The 17,775-nt window shown below is 38.3% G+C and overlaps 1 protein-coding gene across 1 annotated transcript; it reads right to left on the bottom strand.

Annotated features, from left to right (window-relative positions):
* Window positions 1-10,718: 10,718 nt before the first annotated feature.
* Window positions 10,719-17,389, bottom strand: txlnba (taxilin beta a). Its single transcript, XM_054618562.1, has 10 exons — window positions 17,192-17,389; window positions 17,006-17,078; window positions 15,965-16,050; window positions 15,599-15,769; window positions 15,313-15,507; window positions 14,566-14,685; window positions 13,906-13,980; window positions 12,170-12,262; window positions 11,850-11,945; window positions 10,719-11,684 (listed from the first exon to the last, which is right to left on the bottom strand). The coding sequence occupies exons 1-10, from the start codon at window positions 17,387-17,389 to the stop codon at window positions 10,719-10,721; spliced, it is 2,073 nt and encodes a 690-aa protein (XP_054474537.1).
* Window positions 17,390-17,775: the final 386 nt, after the last annotated feature.

Here is a 17,775-nt window from a genome sequence, read left to right as displayed (position 1 = left end):
TCATCATGGCAGAGATCGTTATCTTCCTCCGGGGGAAGAAAAACAAACCGACGTCTTTGTTTGAATCCACAGACGCTCTGCTGGTTTTCTCTTTTCTTGGATTAAAACAAACATTATATTTATATTTATATACAAATCTGAGATGTCTGATCGATTATCAAAGTCTTGATCTTTTTCCAGTGTTTTGCAGGTTAACCTTCACTCCTTCACAAATAAGAAGATATCAATTGATCTCCTTAAAAAAGTACTTTTGAAAACAAAAGCTTTCACACAATGCATTACAAGTTTTGTCAGATATGAAAATATAAATGCACAGAAAAATATTAGACCCAAAATGTGAAAATAGTCACCTGCAAATATTATATGTAAATGCTTTTATTGCTGCGTAAAATTCATGTTCTGTGTAAAAGTATTCATGACAAAAGCAACAGGTAAAAAGATGTTATGTGAAGTCTTTTATCCGTATACATTTACAGAATCACACACTGAACTGCAGGTTTGGATAGTCAAATGGATCCTCCTCACAAAACTAATAATAATAATAAAATAAGTTGAATTAACTGCTTTATGGAGCAACATTTTTCATTTCGGTAATTTTAGATCTCTGCCAGTAATGTTAGCTCAAGAATGAATGACCCTTTATTCTTATTAGTAAAACATTATATTTTTTCTTACAGTCCCTTCCTCCCTGCAGCTTAGCAAAGAAACATTGTGGACACAAAAAAATAAATACATTTATTTTCAAAAAAGGCTGCAACTTTGAAAGAAATCTGCTTCCTTCGTCTAACGAGCAGTAATGAATGCTGACTTGGTTCAGGTGTTTCTTGATGTGAAAGATGATCTTCCTCAGCAGATTTACTTTGTTGTCAAGGAGTTGAATGTGTTTAAATTTACTTTTTTCTGAGTTTTTAAAGACATTTTTCAACATTTTGGAAAACTAGAGTAACTAATCCTAATAAAATCAAAACATCTAGATATCTGTGACCATTGGGCAAACTCCATCTGCTGACAAAGACTGTGTGATACGATGGAAAGCTCCAGAACAGCTACTCAAATGACACTACGCTGATTTTCCTTTGCTCCTTCCTGAATTCCCTTTGAGTACGGTAGTGCTGCAGCTTCTAGTTTTCTCTGCATTCAATTAATTCTGCAGCATCTCTATTGTGTCAGCGGGGGGTTAATGCCTGGCTCAGGGGCACTACTGCATCTCCACACTCTCCTGGTGGAGGAGGGACGGACGACAAGTGAGGGTAAAAGGAGAAAATTGTCCGGCTAAGAGGACCACTCAGCACTTTACTGCACTTTACTGCAGCACACACACACACACACACACACACACACACACACACACACACACACACACACACACACACACACACACACACACACACACACACACACACACACACACACACACACACACCTGTACATAATGGCATGATTTGCAGGTTGTCTAGCTGCTCATTGGGAGCCATTTGCAGAAAAAAGTTGAAGAGGAGGAGGAGGAGGAGGAGGAGGAGGAAGAGTGTGTTGGCAGGTGTGCTGGAGTAAAGCAGAGTGGGAGGACACGTTTTAACACCATGCTTTTAGCTTTTTCAGGGAAATTGAATTGACTTTGGCTCAGATTCAATGGAAACAGCCTCTTTTTTAGGACATCAGCAGAACAGGCGGTGGTTTCACTCCTGCGGAGGCTTTCAGACTCATTTCAGGATTAGTTTTTTTGGCTCTGAGTGGTTATTCATAAAAACCCAGAGTTACTCCCTGAATTTCAGTTATTTGCATTAAGAGCAACGTGTTTGAAGCACATATTTACTTTCAGAAAATGAGCACAGAAACCTGATAGTCGTGTTTCTCAAAGAAGATTCAGTTTTTTTGTATTTTGGGCTTTTCATGTAATGTGATAAAGAAAACAATTCAACGTTGAGACGCTGCGTGATTTCAGAAAATAAAGTGCTGGAAGCTGAAAACATCTCACTTCAAACACACTTTCAACCGTCACACTGCGATGGGAAAAGCACCTTAAGCGCAGCGCACTTTGTTTTTGGTCGCTAAAAGAAGAAGAGTAATGGTGAACTTAATCCAGAGTGGCTCTTAGGGTTCCAAGTTTAGCTGCACATCCGTTGTGAAGAAAAACCACTTGGAAACAATGACAGACTGAAGAGGAAATAACCACAAACTGTGAAACGGGACAAACACGTCAGCATTAAGACGTTCATGGTGTGAAAAATGAATTCATAAACTAAAGTATTAGAGGATTAGAAGGTGTATAACATGAGCTGCTCTTCTCAAACCTCCAGAAGGTTCAGTGAAGTAAAGCATTGATTTCAAACTCAAAGTTAAGGTGCATCAGCAGGTAACGTTTCCAATCCAGCGGTCTGCAGCAGCAGCACTATTCACAGCGAGTGATCCACACGGAGAGCAGCTCCGACATGAAGATGTCGTCATTCAGCTGAGTCGACTCTTCAACAGAGAGGAGCAGCTTCAGGTTGGAAGAAGTCAAACATTCAGGAGCCTCTGAGGATAGATAGTTGTTAAGAATGCCAAGCTGTTCTACGATCACCTGAACAAATATCTTTAAATTCCACGTCTCCATATTCTTTCTTTTGTTTGTCAAAAAGTGCTTTGTGCTGGGAGACAAAGTGAATCAGCTCATCAGATCCATTTTTGGATGATGGCATTTGCATGTACGGTGGCTCTAAGTGGTCAAAAGGCTTTAGACAGATGCAAAAAAATAATCTGAAAATTAAACATGTTACGAAAAACTTAAATGTCAGATTGTTGAAGTTTCAGAGTCGATGTGTAAACGTGATTTGACACAACTTGATGTTGAATTTCTTTTTTTAACGTGAGTAAATGTTGGATGAAAAATAAGGACTTTGTGTTCAAGGCGTTAAAGAAACCTTAACCACAGTGCCTTGTTTTTGAAGGCAAAGACAGAAGAAATGGTCACAAGAGATCATTGTCATTTTGTCACCACGTATATATTTTTGGCCACTTGCTGTCATTTTTCTCTTTTCTCTTCTTCCTAAAATCAAAGGTAAGAAATTATTTGAAAATGTAACAAACAGTACATGACCCAAAGTCCTAATGTGACCAAAATACACATCAGTACAAATGTCTCGCTGAATTTCTATGATGCATTTCCACCTCACCATTCTTCAGAAGCTTCTGGAGTTCTTTCTGAATTTAAATTTCAGTGGCAGATGTTGGATGTTTCCATTTGCCGCTCAGGCGACTCACCATTGTTTCTTTCACACACAGTGATATATGGAACGCGTGACCTCTTTGTCTCTAAATCAGCCACTTGGGCATAATGACCCCCTTCTAAAGACTAAATCTTTTGACAGCCTCGTCTACTCATAATGACACGTTGGGTTTGTAAATGTGGACGTTAAAATAGGACACAGCTAAAACGGCACAGTGGGCAGAAATACAACCACAGCCAGCCGTCCCATCAAATCACCATCATCTCCAACAATGCAATCTGATTTCTTAAGAAAGAACAAAAACAATCACTGCTACATGACCCGCATACTGCTCATAAATCTGCTCCATACATACTCAGTGTGTATGTACAGTATGAGTGTCATCACAGGCAGCAGATCCAGCAGATAGAGGCTCCATCAGTCCTCCAGACACACATCATTGAATGTGCACCGAGCTGTGACGAGCTCAATAGAGCCAACAGCATTACATCAATAATGACAGAACCACAGATAGAAGGGCGCTTCACTAACACACGAAGAGACCGTAGACCTGGACCAAGATAAACCTGAACCAGTGAGGAGACCAGAGCCCAAACGGAACCAGTACAGCGAATGGAAACACCTCCGATCACACACTGGTTTGGTTGGTTGGTCGACCATGTTTCGGGTGATGCCAAAAAAAACCTAAATGTTACTCACTGATCCTTTAATTAACGCTTTTCAAAAAATTTAAAGACACTATAAAGGGGCCGAATCCTGCTGAAGTTGTCTATCCTCTGACTGTTCCTCTAGCGCCACCAGCAGGTCAACATTAGGGTTTTTAGTGAAATAACAACTGAAATGTGCCATGAAATGTGGTTCAAATATTTATGTTCCCCTCAGGATGAAATTGTAATAACTCTAGAACCAGAAAAGCACACATTTCTGTAACAAACACCGTTTCCGACAGTTAATGTGAAGACATTTGCAACAGCACATAAATAAAGCCCAATGCTACCTGAATTGTGCAATAACATAACTGCTAAAATGTTCATACTAAACACCTCAGCAAATACGTTGTCTGATAATGAATTTCAGTTGTTTTGCTGCAGTTTCAACTCACAGAAAATAAACTTTGTTAGTTTGTTATGGTTCTGCTTTGAAAACTATTGAAAGTGGTCGCACACGTCCAAACCCATTATCTAGCTCCAATGTAAACCCAACATAAATACAGACTGCATAATCCTACGTTTGAAGTTCATTTTGAAAATAAACTGTATGCATTTGATCAGTTTCTGACACGTCCAAAACTGAAGCGAGACTAAACCCAGAGGCTCATATTTTGAGGCGTAGGGACACTGACCAAGTGTTGGTGTTTGACCAGTTGGGAGTGACTTAAGATTTTACTGAAATCCCAATCTGTTCCTTACCTTACATAAAATGCCTTTGTAATTTAGCACTTTTTTGAATGTATGAACCATTGCCCCTAAACATAATCCTGCCACCAATAATGTTTTAAAAAAAACAAATGAATAATGTAAATACACATTACGTTATTTCACAGGAACATAGTCCTCACAAAGATAGAAGTATATGAGCTCACAGTGAGATATGGATTTCCTCTGAAGTGGAGAAGCTGTCAGAAACATGAATCTGACGGAGGTGAAGTGAGAGCTAATCTCTTCAAACACAGCTCCTCTCTCATCCATGTATCGAGCTGCTCCACGGCAATATGGAGGATGTAAGACAGATTCACGTAAAGCACATTAAACTGCTTCTTTGAGTTGAATAGAAATGCATTGATTCAAGCAGAAACACCCTTTTTTGGTGTGCATGCAGAGATGTGGACAGTGAGGATATTTTGTTTCACTTGTTCAAAAGGCTGTTTGGGGGCCTGGAGTTGATTTTATCAGACAGCAGCAGATACAGAATGATGTTAATGAAGAAAAAGGAGCATTCAGAGAGAAAAATACCCTGAAGTCTGTTTATGGCTGAACTGTGGTTAAGCTTTGAGCTCGGAGGAAAGAGGGTGAGACCGCGAGTTGTGGTTGAGCTCATGATTCACTATGTTGCGTCATTCATGACTTCCCTTTAGATCTAAACTCCTGAGGTCAAACACAGACGCGTTTGTGAGGTCAGTTCTTTGTTTACTACCTATAAGACCTAAAGGTTTAATGGGAGTGATATAGAAATATGTTTAAATGTGTAGACATCCTGTACTCTAAATGAAGTTCCATAAAACCAAACTTCATTGTTACTTATGCTTCGAGGGGATTTATTCCCAGATTTTGTTTAGTCAAAGTCTGGGTAGTGAGGAGGTTGCAGTGGATGGGTGGGGTCAAGCAAACACATGACTATTGTGGTATATTTTCAGGTCTTGCACAATACAGCGAAGGCCCCAAGTGTCTTTATCTTATATAAGAAGCAGATGTGCAGGATACCAGGGGCTGAAGGCCAAATGTATAGAATGACGGAGCCCCATACATGGTCTTGACTTCAGCCCAAATGTTGAATAACATGCACCCTATATAAGGAGGTGCGAGAGCCCGAAAGGCAGGGCTTTCAGATTCGACTCGAGACCTCCGGGCGCTCTAGACGTCCGTCATGACATGTGTTGCTTGTTTGTAATAAACTTTATTATACCAGCAAGAACAGTGTCCGCGGAGCATCCTTCCTCATCACTTCAACAGCACTGTCGCATGAAAGATACGACACTATCACTCAGGAAACCACTGTTCATGTCCTGTATGAAATAAAATGTCAACATTCACTTTTAATTTACATCCGTAACTGAAATACCGTAACAAATGTACATATTTTGTTCTAAACCACGATGTTTCTACTGAACATAACTTCATATTTGTGTTGCGTCGCTGTTTTGTTTCATTTTATAACTTAAACCAAATGTTTGAAATAACAACAGTAATCAGGGAGAACTTTTTTTTTGCTCCTCAAAACATAAATATGAATGCAGTTAAGTTGTATGGCGACGTCATTTCATAGCAGACAGGCTTTCAGCAAAAACAATTCTCTTTAGACAATACTTTGATGATCATGCACTAAATATTTTGCAATAAAGATGAAAAAAAGGGGTTAGTTAACAATCATAAGGTCTGTGATTTGTGGAATAACATCTTAGGTTTATTTTTGAAACAAAATCATACATAGTTTTTTTTTATTTGTTTGTTTTTTTATGCAGCTTTTTAAGAGCAGAATTCAAGCACTTTCAAGGGACCTAAACCAGAAATATCAGGATTCTCTAAGCTTTTATCATCAAATCTAAATTGAAGCTTTAAATGCTATTGTAAATAAATTTAAATTACAGGATTAATTTATTCCCACAGCAATCAATGTATAGTGACACTGTTAATTTTAATTTTGATTGTATGTTTTGATCTTGATTTTTCAGTGCTTGCTAATTGCCAGAAGATTTATCTAGCTTTCCTTTGTTGGAATCTCGGATGGTTTTAAAGAACAGACGGCATTTAAACAGTTTAACCATCATAACAGAGATTATAGCAATATCTGTATCTGTTCAAACAAGAAGAAGGATTAAATGAACAACATGATCAAATTATCCAGGAAGAATATTAACATTAGAAAATGTAGGTTCCACTAAGCGTCGCTTGTGAGATGCCATTAAACAGGATCATTTTATTTCAAATATTAAAAGATTTTGGTTTACATGAGTGATTGTGTTAATGAAACACCAGATTAAGTTGAACGTGAAAGATTTTTCAAGGAGAATATTCGATTTCAAACATATTCCTAACCTTGAAACTTGAAACTTTTATGGCTTAACTTTCAACTCAGAAACAACTTACAGTGAGCCAGAATAATGTTCCATTCACATGTTCACCTGTCTCCATACTTTGTTCCACTTACGTCTAAGCTGCGTGCTTTATTGTAAAGCTGGTTATTTTTGATAGAGGATGGTTTGTCAATGAAGGCAGAGTAGAGACTCTGATGTCTGAGTGGATTAAAGAGAAGGTCAGCGGGTAGAACATTAACACCCCTCTCTTCTCTCTTCCTGTCTGTCAGTGTCATTTCTCACATCACACATGTTTCAGCCTCACGACGGTGAAAATGCAGCTCAGCTTAGTTTAATCACCTGCACATGAGAAGCGTGCCTCCTGCATGTTGGCAGGCGTCCTGCATGTTTCCTGCAGATAGGCATGAGTGTGTTTAAGACTCGGGCTGCTTTTATATCTTCCACACTGACGTTTTCCCGGATTTAAAAACTAAAACTCAGCTACATATCTGAATATTCTTTCTTCAAATGAGCTGCAGCTGAAACTCCTGCAAAAGTTGACCTTAAGTTTACCTGAATGCAACTTATAGTAGAAGTTTCTGTCAAAATAGGACACGTTTTCACAAGAATGTGACATCCAGTTACAAGAGAAGAGGGTTATAGCTTCTATTAAAGACAGCGCTCATGTCCTCTGTATTTGTTTTTGGAAATTTGGGGATCTGAAGTGCAGTTAACATTTAACAATTTAAAGCATGAAGTTGTCATTATTCATTACATATTTTTTGTTGTTAAAAATGACCAAAAACTATTATTAACTGTCGAATCAATAGAGGAAATACCAATAGAAAAATGTTCAATCTTCAAAATTCTGCAGCTTTTGATCACATCAAACGACTTTTATGTGATATAAAATATTGCAACTCAACATGGATGAGAAGTCTTTTTAAAGTTCAGAATTTTTTATAAATGTAAATAATCTGCAATTCCATGGGCAAACTCTAACTGCTGATGAATAAATGGACCTGGAGATGAGATTGTTTTGTCCATGCTGAGCTCAGTATTTCTGTAATCCAGTCTGCCTGTATGGAATTCAAAAACGGTATTTTGGAGGTGTACTGCATTTTGTTGAAAATAATTCCCAACTGACCAGATAATTAAGATGACTGTGGCCGATACTGATTGATTCATGTTTTAATAAAGAAAAAGTACCCATGATGTCAGTATTCACGCCATAAACAACTCACTTGTGAATTAAAAAATGTATTTGTTTTGTGCCAAATGTCCTTTAAGTATTTACATTTAACTTACCAGCGTAACATATTCATGGTGAACTTCATTTCAGGACGAGATTATTACTTAACTAGCCTCCAACATATTAATCACTCACAGATCCACAGGCTCATTAAGTCGACTCTTATCTTCTGACACAAGGTTGAAACACAAAAAGAAAAAAGATTCCACTTCTGCCTCGAATCAGAACCTCCTCTTCCATATCTCAGTCCCATCCTCCTCCTCCTCCTATTAGCTCTTATCTGAAATTTTACAAATCCTTTGTACTTCTCTTCTCATCTGTTTGCTCTTTTTATAATTTTTTTCTTAACACTAATACTTTTTTGCTCAAATATCGAGCTGAAAAACCCCTCGTCATTTTTTTCTCTGGTGAGAGAGAAACTTGGAGGGAATGAAATCCTTCCTTCTTATCTCCTCTTCCCTTTCTGGGTATTCATGATGATTCTGGGATGTCTAGTACATTTTGTGTCTGGTATATTTTTTTTAGAATCTCTTCTGACACCTGAACTCATTAATCATTAAGAAGTTAAAGATGTTTCCATTAATAAACTGATTTTAAGTCACTTTGGATCAAATGAGCAGATTTGAGTCAGAAATAAAAACCATACCTGTGGCTCTGAATGAACATTTGATATATCTAAAAATGCAATAATAACTTTATAGATGTGGATTGATGCTGGGAAAACTAAATTATGTTACTCTATTAGTGTTGTTGACAATACATGAAGTCATCTATTATTTGATATAAGACCTTTCATGTTAAATGTTGTGTTTAGCATCAGAAATGTCTGATGATCACTGGGGAAAAGAGCATTTATTGACACCAAAACTCTCAGACTAACAATAATAATAAACAATAAATAAATCTGATAAAATAACAATATTGCATTTAGTATGATAATAACATTTTGAGCATCTACATTCACATAATAACTGAGTAGATATCAGCTGATGAAGATCATCTGAAACGATCAAAAGCACTGAAACAGCTAAATGGACTTTGAAATGAGGAAAATGCAGTTCAAATAAAGAAAAATAACATAATATAACTTGTGTCAAGTTATATTATGTTAGGTAAAAAAGGAGAAAACTAATGACAGAGGCACAAACATTGCTGTGGTCGGTGAGAGCGTAATGATAAAGGGAAAACTGATTCTGGAGGCGCACGACCACATTTAATGTGAATCCAAAATGTGTGAATAAAACCTTGAAATCATCCAAATATGCCTTGATATTACATCTGCCATGAAATACAGATGTGGCATTAAGAACACTGTTTCCATCTAGTGGCTATGAGGCTGTGCTGCCTTTTGAATGTATTAAACAGGTGTAAACCCTTCACCTGTGGAGGACAACACCGCCATCTAGTGGAAGAGTTGTTGTCCTGCATCATTAGAAATGTATTCCCAAGCTTTTGACAGTAGAGGAAGGTGGTGTAACACTTACTGTCTTAGTGCATACATCATTAAACCTGTGACCTTTTGATTATGGATTAATCCTTGTAGCCAACACAGTAATATGTGTGTGTGTGTTCTTGTATACCTACCTTTGTGAGGACCCACATGTTTTAGACCTACAAACGGGGACATTCTTGAAAAGTGAGAACATTTTGTCTCGTCCTTACCAGGATTCTTTCAGGGTTTTTTCATGGCATAGGAAATACATTTTCTCAATGAGTGTCCTCACAAGTACAGCAGAGAATTTAATTTAAAAAAATGTATTTATGTTTTATTCCCCTGTATCGTAATTGCTATTCATTGTACCTTAAAGTGTATTTAATAACTGACTGACCTGATCTGCATTGCCTGGTTATAATGGAACAGTGAATGTTCCATTATCAATCAAAGTCTATTTGAAGTCAATTGAGCAACAATGAACACACTAATGCTAATTAAAGTATATCTGGTGTCTAGGAGGCCAAGGAACATATTGAATCAATGACATACCCCACATGTTTAGCAGTAAAATAATGTGTTTTTAGCAAAGAAACATTGTTGTACATGTAACTCGTGATTTCATACAACTAGTTAATTAAAATTAAAAGCAGACAAAAGATTTAAAATTGTCAGAAAATGACTTTATTGGCGTCGCTGTGATTTCTAGTTTAAAGGAGACACTGCAATTGTAATGGCATAGATACCAACCGTGGTTTTCTTTTGGCACTTTGCTTCACAAGGCAAAGACTTTCATTAGGGCCTTTTAGTTAATATTTTAGACGTTGCCTTTCATTTCCTCTACCAGGCAAAACTAAATGTTACATATATTTTACATTTAGTCTTTCAAACTGTAAAATACAGTCGGGTTTGATTGTCTGTCCTCATCTGGTAAAACTGAATCTTTAGAAAAGTGAAGAAAAACACTTCACCAGTTGGGACAAACTAAAGATTGTAACTTTTACAAAAGTTTCAAAGGCACAGTATGATTTCAGTTATGTTCACACACACACTATACCCAAATAACACCACACACACACCTTCTGCACATCCTAAACTTTAGCTAGCATTCTTGCCGTTCTTCTTCTTCTTTTTCTTCGGTGTTTGCTTCTTGGAGGACTCTGCATTGGAGGAGGCAGATGTTGTAGGTGTGCTCACGGCACGTGGGGCTGATTCTGATTTGGTTGGTGCTTCTTCTGGTACTTGAACTGGTTCAGCCTGGACCTTGCTGTCTTCCACTGGGACCACTGGTTTGACCTCGCCAGCCTGGATCAAGATCTCGGCCTCTGCTGCTTTTGGTTTCTGCTTTGTTGGTGGATTGCTCTTGACTTTTTCAAGTTTAGCTGTCGGTACTTGTTCAGCAGGTTGCTGCTGGATCTCCTCATCTGGTTTGACTGGTTTAACCTCTTTATCCTGGACCTGGATTGGAACTTTTACTGTGTCTGTTGGTATAATTTCAGAAATGTCCCCTACTGGTGTGGACACGGCTGGCTTTGGATCCTCCTCAACTTTATCTGGCTGTGGGAGAACTGATTCTGCTGCCTCTGATTTGACTTCTACCACCTGCTGAGGGATTGAAACAGCTTCCTCTTTGACTTGAGTTTTGGTTCTGAAATGGTCAAACGCAGAGGCCACCAAGTCTTCTTCGGGTTCTTCCTCATCATCGTCTTCATTATTGTCGCAGGGTGTGGCCATCAGGGAGGCGGCAATCTCTTGCAGCTTGGCCTGCTCCTCCCTCAGACGGGACATGCCTTCCGTTAAGATCGGGTCCACCTCCTGGAGATCCTGGAGATCCTGGAGCTCCACACCGGTCAGCAAGGCAGATTTGTCAGCAACTTCTGGTTCAGGGGTTTCCTCGGCTTTAGAGGTGCCGAAGACCTTTAATGGGATGTTGGAGTTAGCCTTGCGGACCTCTTTGATCTTGTCGTAGAGCATTTCCCTCTCGGCCTGTAGGGCATGACACAACCTCTCCAGCTTCTGAATCTTGATGACGAACACTTCGTACTCTTTGCTTTTCTCGGTTCTCTGGAGGGATGGAGAAGATGAGACGCAAAGAAAGTGAAATATTATGAGAATAAAAGTTGAAGGTTCTCAGTTATCTAATGGGTTCTATCAAGACTCTACAAAACATCTAAAGGGTCAACATGAGTTTGAGAATGACAAGAAACAGTGGCAACATGGACGACATACCTCCTCCATCATGTCATTCAGAGCCTTGTTGCAGTTCTCAAACCTCGTCCTCCACAGAGATGACTCTTTCTCCATTTTTTTCATCTTGTCTGACATCTAAAAAGAGCAAGAGTTTAAAATCAAAGGGCGGCAGCAACAACGTCCGGAAAACAAAGCCGGAAGAATAGAGGAATTTGTTTAACATGTTCATATTCCACTTCTTCTCGGTGGATTCCTCGAAAATATAGAGTAAAGACCATCTTGTTCCACTGAAAACCACTTCAATCTCCATAGGAATCTCATTCACAACCACAAAGCTTCACACAGTCGTCACCACCTACGTTATCCATCTCCTTCTTGAAGCGGACGTAGATTTCGTTGCTTTTGGCCAGCGTCGCCTGAAACTCGTCAAACTTCTCACCGTAGAGGGTCAGCTATGAATAAACGGACAGACGAGATAGTCGGACAGAAGCACAGACAGATACGAGCATGATATTCAAATCAGATTGGTTTCTGGTTAAACATCAAGCCCTCACATGTCTGGATGGCAGAAGAAAACACCACACATTAACTGTAAACATTTAGTGTTGATCAATCTGGTTTTCTCAAGTTCTGTTTAGCTTGAACAAACAATATTAATTCAGTTAACTCACTCTCAAACTTTATGGCAACAGGGAAACCTTAGTTAAAATGTTTTATTCTAACTAGAGACAGTTAACAAGACCACAATCAATGCAGCTCACTGAGATCATTCTCTAGGTGTTAATTGGCTCCTAATAATGTTTAGTGTTTAGTGGAATTAAAAGATGCAGCACTCTCCTTTTATCTACTTTACTTAATAAAGATTAATGTGGTCATTTTCAAAGCCTCATCGTTCAAAAATAAACACCTGTCAAAGAGATAAATACATTGTTCCTGCAAGTTAGCCCAGTAAAGGCACGTAAATGTATGTTTGAAGAACAAAAGCATGATTTATGCTCTAAATCTTGGGGAACATGAAGTATCTGATAATGACGGTGCTTCACAGTGATGAATTACAACTTGCATCCGTCATTAATTATGAGCCTTACACACTTCTGGAGGCCATTAATCATTCACACTTTCAGTGTTACACATTAGGGAGTCCAACATAATATTCACTTACAGCTCATCAGTTATAAGTGAATATTACAAAAGGAAATAGAGGAATTTAATGCTTGCTTGTTTGTAACATTCATGTTACATTCATGTTACAAATAAGATAGAAACCATGCAGACATGTTGGTTAAACTGAGCTGCAGCTGAAAGCCAGTCAGATTTCTTCAAGGTTTCTGTGAGCAGGTGAAAACATACGACCGCAATTTCTTTTTTTCTTTCAGATCAAACGTCACGTCATTTAAGTCCAAGTCCTTGTTTTTGAGTCTCCAGGTCTAGAGCGAACCCTAAGACTCCGTGTTCCCTGTTCTTCTATGAACACTGTAAATCGAGAGTGTTTGGCTTCGCATAAAATATGAACTTAAGACTTCAGAGCTGAGTTTCTGTCATTTATTTGTCATTTTTGGGTGTTTCGAATAGAGAGGGATGAATATAAAAACGTACAGATGAAAACTTTTTCAGATAACATTTTTTTTTTTACAGTTTTACTGTGTGCAGAAATGTTTAACTAACTTTTGCAATTCACAATTTATATTTTGGGGTTTTTTGAAGGGTAATTTTAGATTGAACTTTGAAACATATATAAAATATTTAAATAAAATAAATGAATTAAAACAATTCATCTTGAAAAAAAGATATATAAATAAATTCCATAATAAAAAACCTTTCCCCTCTTTTTGTAAAAGATTAGATGGCCTCCATTGTGTTTCATGACCTCAGTGTTTCTAAAGTTCTGGCCCTCAGTTTACCAGATAAATCACTTCCCTGTTGCTGCCACCAGGTGTGTGCTACCTGTCCTCGTCGTCAGTGAATATATTCACCTGTGCCTGCATCACAGTCCCCTGTTCTCTGAGTGTCTGAGTCTGTAGTTTCCACTCAGCAGCCTGAACCAGTAACTGGTTAGAAGAGAACAGACGGAGACACATTACAGACGTTTCTTTACCTTCTTCTTCATGGCCAGCTCCTGCTCCTTCATAGCGAAGCATTTCTTTGTCATGTCAATAGCCTCCCTAAGCAACTACGGCGACAGAGACAATACACAGTCAATCTGAGAATAGAGTTTAGCAAGGATAAATATAATTGTTATGGATGTTAATTCACTTTAAAGTCATGGCTCTAATTCTAACAAGACTCAATTAAGCTTAAGAAACTAATTAAGACAGTAACTATCAAATGGCAGAAACAGCAGAGAAAGAAAACATCAATAAAAACCGATATCAGAATAATGTTAAATAAACATAACAATTCATAATGATGATAGTAATCTATGTGAATATTTATCTATTCGTGCAGTGATTTTACATTTTTCCTGAGTAACAAGAGGTCAGTTTGTGAAAAATATTATACTACTACTACTACTACTACTACTAATAATAATAATAATATTACAATAGTACAGTCCTTATGTATTGATGATCATATTGTGCATTTTACAGTATTGGAAATTGTATATACTGCAAAAAACACATGACAGTTTTAATTGAAATACATGAGAATGTAATCTAAAATAATTTTGTTATGCTTTTTAAAACGGTTTTGTACTCTTTTTTTGTATTTTCTGGCAGGTCGTATTTCTTTTACACAGAATGAAAGGTCCACTCACGTAATCCTTCTCCCTCCTGTGTTTCTCCTCGGCTTCGTTCAGCATGGCGTGGGCTTGTTTCAGTTTGGCTTCAGTCAGTTTGTGCTGCAGGTCGCGATGCTTGTTGATCTTCTCCAAACTCTGCAGAGAGAAGAAGAGCTTCTTCAACCGAAAGAATCCGAGTCTCTTTTTTGATTAATCTGTTGCCAATTTTCTCAATAAATCAACTGATTGTTAGTCATTTAATCAGTCAATTAATCAGTCAACAATATTCTTCATTAATCGACTGTTTGTTTGTTTGTTCTATTTTTCGGAAGTATTAAAGACAAACTACTCACAATTCCCAAATATTCAACCTGCGTTCATTCATTTTAGCTCCCTTTCCAGTTTAAGAAGTTTGCTTATGAGTAAATGAAGATAAAGAGTTGCTATATAAACTGTTGTTAATGTTAATATTTGATAAGCAGTATTGACTATATCCATTATTTTGATACCAAGTTCTTATAAGGCGTATTTACAAGATCCTTTATGTGTTTTATAGTTCATTTAGCAGCGATAAATAAGAGACGCAACATAAGATAACAAGACAAAACATGTTTTATCTTTGTATTTTCATTGTTATTGCTCATTAAAACTGTTAAACCCATTAGTTTTAAATGTTATTCAGTCAATAATGAGCTTCTTTCTAGTGGAAACCCTCAAATGTCTCTTTATTAACGGCCTATTTGAAGGTATTAAGACTGGCTACGTCGACCTTTGACCCCTCACCTCCTCCCTCATCTCGCACTGGCTCATCAGACTCTCCAGTTTGTCGGTCAGGTTGCTGTTCTCGTGGCACAGCTTGTCGTTTCGGGTGCTGTGCTGCTCGATCTGAGTCTGGATCTCATTCAGCATCATCTGGAAGTGGCTGGTGATCTCCGTCCTCTTCCCCTCGTCCTCCCTGCTGCGCTGAAGGGTCTCCTCCTGGAGGGGGGAGGGGCACATAGAGACAGAGTTATTTTAATAACTGCTACCCATCAGATATCGTTGCTGTGTTGTTTCCACGGTTACACACCCTCAGGACTTCGTAGTGTCCCTGCAGCTCTCTGCACAGATCCTCCAGTTTGCTGCGAGCGGCGACGCTGCTGCGACTCTCCTCCTGCAGCTGCTGCCGCTCGTCCACCAGGACGGACAACTTCTTCTGCAGGACGCTCAGCTTCCTCTCATCGCCACGCCGCTGGGCCGCCTGCACACACACACACACACACACACACACACACACACACACACACACACACACACACACACAAGGTATAAGCTTGATGTAATATCATGACAACTTTACAACGAATGGAAAGAAAGATGTATGAAAGTGAGCGCTCAGGTTTCTGTGTGAGCTGTTAAAAAGTCTCCATATCTGAAAAAATGAAATTCTTCTCACCATTTCGGCATATCTCCTGACCACATCTTCAAGTTTCTTCTCTGGAGAGGAGATCTTCTTCAGGCTCTTCATGATGAGACAGACCTCTGTAGAGATACAAAGACAGGAAGTCCAGTCGATCACTTTGTGAACAATGTTTTTAGTGACGCTTTTTAAGTGTTTTTGTGTCATATTCTTTTAAGTTGTTATTCTTTTAAATTTCTAATAAAATTCAAATCATGTTGTAAATCATTTTCTTATAGGCTGAGAAATCAAACATCAGAAATAATAAACAATTTGACCAAAATTCTTTTATCTCAGGAGAGCTTTTTCAAACTCTTCTGTCCACGAGGCGACTGTCAGCAGATTAGATAACTGATTGCATCATCATATATCGGTTCGTATGATATCTTACGTATCTTCGTGCAGTTTCTTACAAAAGTGCAGCAAAACATGCCGATTTCTGCTTGTTACCTTAATACAGTATTTTCCAAAATAAACTTCTGTCTTCACAGGAAACAACTTGTGCATGAAGAGAGATATGTTCTCATATAGGACATCTTTCAACTAACTCCCAGTTTATCTCTTTAAGATGTTATTTTACTCTATCAGTATCTTGCTCTCTGTGTATATTGTTATTGCCACTTCTTTTTGTATCAATAAGGGTTCACAAAACTTTAAAAATACCTCCTACCTTCATCGCTTTCCAACTTAGGTGTGCAAGCAAAGCTTTTTCTTTTCTTGTGTTCAGATTTGTTCGACCGTCAGAGTGACTGCCGTGTCGATTAGTCGTTAAATGTTTATGCCATTTGTAAATTATAAATGTTCTGTTTTTATTTAAGTTACTGTAACCTTTTTAAAAGCCATTGTATTGTAAATGTGTATGTAAGTTATCATTTCTATAACACAACACAAGTAAAGACTACATCAAGGAGCATTATGGGAAATGTAGAATGTTGACCCTTATTAGAGGGTAAATGTCGTTGCTGCATTATTTTTTTAACAATAGTCTTCTGCACATGTCTGCAAGCCTTTAATCGTAATGGTAGAATTATGCCTCACCTGTCTCCATGGAAACGGGGATGTCATCCACTGGCTCCTTCTTCATCTTCTCCGTCTCTGCCTCCATCAAACTCTGGGTGCGTTCAAAAACAATACCAAACATTCACAAACATCACCAGAAGCTAGGAATTAGTTCACAGGTTGTTTTTTGTGTGTTTCACGTCAGCTGCACGTCACCTGACTCACCTGTTGGTCCAGGAGCTCGGCTGCAGAGCCGTGGGTGCTGATGATGTCCTCCAGCCGCCTCTTGAACTCCGACATGGGGTTCGAGTGGTCGGAGGAAGAGGCTGCAGGAGGAGCTGCCACCTCACCTTTGGTGTTCTTAGTGCCTCCGTCCGGCTGTGGAGGCACCAACACCTCAGCTGCTTTCACTGACGTCTCCATCCTCAGTGTTCTGGGAATATTTATAGAGTCATGTGTTCAGTGTTGATTCATTTCAGGTCAACCAACTTATCCTCATGAAATGGATCGTTTGATATCCTAAGAAAGCTACTCCTCATTTTTTGCACATTTTCCTACGAAAAATGTCATTACATGAAAACAGTCCTTTCAAAATAAACGTCTGTCTTTAAAAGAAACAACTCATTTAGGTTTAGTAAAAGATGGTGAAATACTTAATGAGTTAGTTTTCTAAATTTAGTCTTTGCTGAAAACTATTTAGTTCGTATTGTATTGGTTGTTTTGATTGAAACAGACACAATGCTTTTGAATCTCAGCCACATACTTTCCAGCATTCAGTGGCATGAAACTGTAAACTAAATCTGTGTTCA

The sequence above is a fragment of the Anoplopoma fimbria genome, chromosome 18, assembly GCF_027596085.1.
Source record: "Anoplopoma fimbria isolate UVic2021 breed Golden Eagle Sablefish chromosome 18, Afim_UVic_2022, whole genome shotgun sequence".
NCBI classification, from domain to species: Eukaryota; Metazoa; Chordata; class Actinopteri; order Perciformes; family Anoplopomatidae; genus Anoplopoma; species Anoplopoma fimbria.
This window is presented reverse-complemented; position numbering and strand designations above follow the sequence as displayed.